This window comes from Benincasa hispida, chromosome 5 (assembly GCF_009727055.1).
Source record: "Benincasa hispida cultivar B227 chromosome 5, ASM972705v1, whole genome shotgun sequence".
Lineage (NCBI taxonomy): Eukaryota > Viridiplantae > Streptophyta > Magnoliopsida > Cucurbitales > Cucurbitaceae > Benincasa > Benincasa hispida.
This window is the reverse complement of record NC_052353.1, coordinates 55332816-55337301: the sequence shown is the minus strand read 5'-3', so window position 1 is coordinate 55337301 and position 4486 is coordinate 55332816. Positions and strand designations below refer to the sequence as shown.

The following is a 4486-nucleotide window of genomic DNA, read 5'->3' as shown; positions in this document are numbered from 1 at the left end:
CTGCTAGAGGCATCACAGAGATTGAAATGTCACTTCACTTGAAATTAGAAAGACAGAGAGGCTCAGCAACACAGTGGTCCTCAATGGGTCAAACCCACATAACCACACTTGTCCCATTGCCCCACCCACCACTTACAAGCTTCCTTTTAAATCCCCTAAAATTAGAGGGGAAAAAAAAAAAAAAGAAAAAAAAGTGTTTCGAGGTGTTGAATTGAGTTCGAAAGTTTGCCGTTAATATGTTGGAGTCACGAAGTCAGCGTAAAATTGTTTAGTCTGGAGTTAGTAAACATTCGAGGGGAGAGAGAAAGACGAGAAGATGAAGTTCATGAATGTGCAGACTTCAATAATGAAAAGTTTTTCTCCCTGCATTTGGTAATTTGAAGAGAAACAAAGAGAGAGAGATGGAGCTAAACAAACTAAATCCAGAAGCTGAAGCTTTTTCTAAAACATGGAAGTAGGAGATATCTTTAACAACATGATATGTTTTATTATGCAATACACTTAGATGATACAGCTTTAACATTACCCATAACATGTGTTAACAACATTTATATAACTAAATGACAGAATGATATGATCTATAAGTGATGTTTGATAATCTACTAGTAATCCTTCCCTTCCCTTCCCTCATCATAACAGATCATCAGAGAATGATTTGCATCTAAAATTTTCTACCTTGGAGTCGATGGACGTGATCATTTCTTTCAGCTGAGATGATTTCAGCTCTAATTCGCTTAACCGAGCTCGGGTTTCTGCAACTTTTGTCTTTGCTTCAGAAAGCTCTTTTTCTTTTAGTTTCAGATCTGCCATTTGGGACTCTAGTTCTTTCTTTATTGATTCTAAATTCTGCTCGCAGTCTGTCTTTGCAGCTTCAATGGCTCGGTGCTGAGTTCTCAGCTCTACAGCTTGTGCAATTTCGTTAAGGCGACTCTTTAACCATGTAACGTCGATTTCTGAGGACTCAACGTCTTTGAAAATTGCTAAGAGTTCTTTAACTTTGGACTTGGTCAGTTGGTGAAACTCAGTGGACTGCAATTCTTGAATCACATAGCACACGCATTCTAGATAGTAAGACCGCATGGAAACTGATTCCAATTTACAGGTAGCTGCGATATCTCCGTACTTTTCGAAGATCGATGTCAGAATGGAGGAAAAGCTGGATTTTACATGGTACTTTCCCACGGGAACACACACCTCAGAATTTACAGACTCGATCTCCCCCTCGTCACTGTCTACTTGAGTTTGCTCAAAGCCAGACATGCTAAAGCTAGATTCGCTAGATTGCTTTCGGGATCTTTCTTTACCGTTGTTACCATTGGGTGTACAATCCTCAAAAAATGTTTCATGGTTCTCACCTCCATTCTCATTATTTGTCATCGGTGGGGGAATCCGAATGGGACTCTTCTTTGGTGCATCCTCTGAATAGTCAGGCTGTCAAAAAAGACAACTGCAGGTTCAACATTTTGATACAAACATAAAATTATTATCAATTAGGGGACGAGGGAAAAAAGAGCACCATTATGAGACTATCGTATGAAGGAATTCGAGGCGTATCGAGTTGCTCTACACTAAGACTAGGATCTTCCGGATGGATTTCTTCGGAATAAAATCTTTTGGTAGGGGATATATGACCACCAATTCTTGATTCTACATTTTTCTTAGGAGAGATACGTGAGTTGAATGACCGAGCTTCAGTAAAAACCGTGCTCGAGTACTGTCCACCATCATGTTCTTTTGGAGGCTTTGGTCGGGACCCTTTCTTCCTTCCAAAAGATTTGGAAATATCAAGCCTAAAAGATCCTGCCAGCATAAAAAGTAAAAAAAAGAAAAAAGAAACTGAGCTAGAAGAATGATTTTCAAAAGCGCAACAGAAGTTTGAGAGGGAACAGGGTCTCTTGCGAGATTTCATTCCATTCCAACTAAATGATTAATCAAGTGAATATCTGGGTTTCAAGAGCTATCTAATTTCCATTTAAGTCCCCACTGTAAAATTGACTTCAAAAGACTAAATTCTACTGAAGAAGAGGAAAAGAAATAGAGTTCTGTAGAAGTTGACATACTAAAAGGTATTACATTAGAAATCAGTCATAGTATTTGCTTTCTACCTAAAATTTAATACATAATTGGCATTATATCTCAGGATAAGAGAATGGATGATTTTCTGCACTAATATTATACCATGCTAGCATTAATATGATGCAATGCAATTAAGTATCTTTGAATTGACAAATTCCATTGTCAGAGATCAACTACTAAAGGCTATACATTGGAAAGTCATCCCAAATTCATGCCTATAAATTTAGATCACAAAGAACTGGCAATCTCTGAAGATGGATTCTTTTAGTTTAAGAATTGTTTCTTTTAGTTTTTCAGGTTAGGGGAGAGGGCAGAGATCATCCGCATTCTCGGATGATTTTACAGAAACGGGATTTCCGCATATAATCCAATCCAGAATCCATTCTAGTCATCTTGTTTTTTTTTAGATTAGCTGTTGACAACTCAACAAACTGCATCATGGTTCACAAGAAAACACACAGGAGCAAAGGGTTTCCTAAAATGTGGCCATCAGGCAAACAGTCGAACCTCGAGTTATAGGCGAAGAAAGTTTCTCGTTTCCCTTATTAGTTTCTCAGGCCATCTTTTAAAACTTGAAAACTACAGTCTACAGAGATCAACAGTCTTTTTTGGATGGACCCATGGAAGAGAATATTACTTAATACATGCATGATTTTCTTGCAAAAGATCTCCTGTCCTGAAATTCTTGAATTACCCCCAAAGTTGTCTTTACTATAAAGATCAGCAGAGTCAAATTAGGGTAATTTAATAGAACAACAAAAGTGAATTATTCTCCTAAATATTCCACGTCTTTATGGAACTTTCTCACTAGCATATAATAGAAGCCATTTAAGAGTTCTTTACTTTCACATTTAATCTTTGTGAGAAAGAACAGGCATGGAAAGAGAGAATAATTCTATTAAATCTAGAAACAAGCAAACAAAAGTGGACCAATCTCATTCGCTTTTATCAGCCACGTCCTAGCTAGAGAACTTTAGCCAAAATAGAACTGTTTGTATCGTTGGTGGATATCAATGCATTAATGCAAACTGTTTCCTCAACCACCTATACAAGTTGCACATGCTCTCTTTATCACATTGAGAGTTATCAAAGAGAAGACTGAAAGTAAATATCTATCCTAAGTTCAAAAAGTAAAAGAGAAAAACCATTCAGAAATTAAACACAGGAAACTTCAATTCCTTAGGCTATAAATCTCCTGAGAACTTACAATCTTGTAAATGGAACATGAATCCAAGGAACAAAAGAAATTCATGAACATCCAAAGAATTATTACCTTTAGACTTTTTATCCTTTCCTGCCTTGCTTTCAGCTGTTTTTTTAATGCAATAATCAGAGCATTCATGAAAGGGATTAGAAACATATATACAATCTGGGCGAACTTTTCTCCTTTCAGCCATCCCTTCCCTTTGCTGAAATCCCACTAATCTGTAATTTTCACAGCATCAGATTCACCATTTTTGTCTTAATCAGAACTTTGTCACAAGGTTTTCTCAGTTCAAAGAAAGCACGAGAAAGAGAAATGGAATATACAAAAGAATAAGCCAAACAGGAAGGAAACTAACTCAAATTTGAACCTCAAATCATTCAATAAAAGAGATGGCAAAAGGGGATTCAAGTTTCATCAATCTCCACAAGAGAATTTCAATGCCTTCATTATCTGATTAACAAAATTAACAAAATGAAAACCAAAAAACAGTGCACAAACTTAACAACCAAACACAGGTAAAACCAGAATCCAGCTTAAATTAGAAAAACTAATAAAAAACCCAAAAAGAATCGTTTCAGAGAAAACTAACACAAACCCAGAAAAATCAAACCCCACACAAGAAATCCCAGAAACACAGAAATCAAAATCGAAACCAAAATATCCACAGAAAAAGAGATTTAAAGAACAGAAAACAATGGACAAACCTTGAAATGAAGCCTGACTTTGATGGAATGGACTTGCTCTCTCTCTCTCTCTCTCTCTCAAAGGAAGAGATTTTCAATTTTCATATGCAAAGGTAAAGTTGAGAGTGGCCACTATATTCTAACGCTGCCATTAATGGGTTTTCTTGGACGACGTTGAAACATTGACTAATTAGGTGCAACATGAAAAAGAAGACAAAAAAGTTGAAAATTTTGGGAGATTTTTCAATGCTAAAAAATAAAATTCCAGCAAACGTGGACACTTTCACAAATGAAATTAAAGTAATACCTCTTTTAGACTCTTTTAGTCACCAAAATGTAGAAAAACAAAAAGATTATTATATAATTTTCTGCAAAATTTAGTGGCTGAAAATCAAATTTGTATATAAATTGGGACTTGTAATTGAACAGATTTGAAAGGAAAGTTTGCCACTTGCCAATTGCTGCTTTGTTTCTATTTCTACAGAGTTTTTAATTTCATTATCTTTCCATTGGATTTTGA

The 4486-nt window shown here is 35.9% G+C and overlaps 1 protein-coding gene across 9 annotated transcripts; it reads right to left on the bottom strand.

The window, feature by feature from the left end:
- Nucleotides 1-408: 408 nt before the first annotated feature.
- On the bottom strand, nucleotides 409-4139 carry LOC120077998. 9 transcript variants are annotated; one of them, XM_039032159.1, is made up of 5 exons: nucleotides 3988-4132; nucleotides 3639-3733; nucleotides 3350-3501; nucleotides 1517-1800; nucleotides 409-1431 (listed from the first exon to the last, which is right to left on the bottom strand). In XM_039032159.1, the coding sequence occupies exons 3-5, from the start codon at nucleotides 3471-3473 to the stop codon at nucleotides 631-633; spliced, it is 1209 nt and encodes a 402-aa protein (XP_038888087.1). In that variant the 5' UTR covers nucleotides 3474-3501; nucleotides 3639-3733; nucleotides 3988-4132; the 3' UTR covers nucleotides 409-630. The 9 variants fall into 9 exon arrangements, with proteins under 9 accessions (XP_038888087.1, XP_038888084.1, XP_038888086.1 ...); XM_039032156.1 differs by having other exon boundaries at nucleotides 3651-3733; XM_039032158.1 differs by lacking the exon at nucleotides 3988-4132 and adding an exon at nucleotides 3879-3941 and having other exon boundaries at nucleotides 3651-3733.
- Between the last annotated feature and the right edge of the window lie 347 nt (nucleotides 4140-4486).

What these genes read in the sequence shown, in the direction of transcription:
- LOC120077998 (XM_039032154.1), bottom strand. Translation starts at nt 3,473, where the DNA reads ATGGCTGAAAGGAGAAAAGTTCGCCCAGATTGTATATATGTTTCTAAT. An exon ending in AAAGGATAAAAAGTCTAAAG is followed by an intron (nt 1,801 to 3,349) that starts GTAATAATTCTT and finishes TTATGCTGGCAG; the next exon opens with GATCTTTTAGGCTTGATATT. An exon ending in CATACGATAGTCTCATAATG is followed by an intron (nt 1,432 to 1,516) that starts GTGCTCTTTTTT and finishes CTTTTTTGACAG; the next exon opens with CCTGACTATTCAGAGGATGC.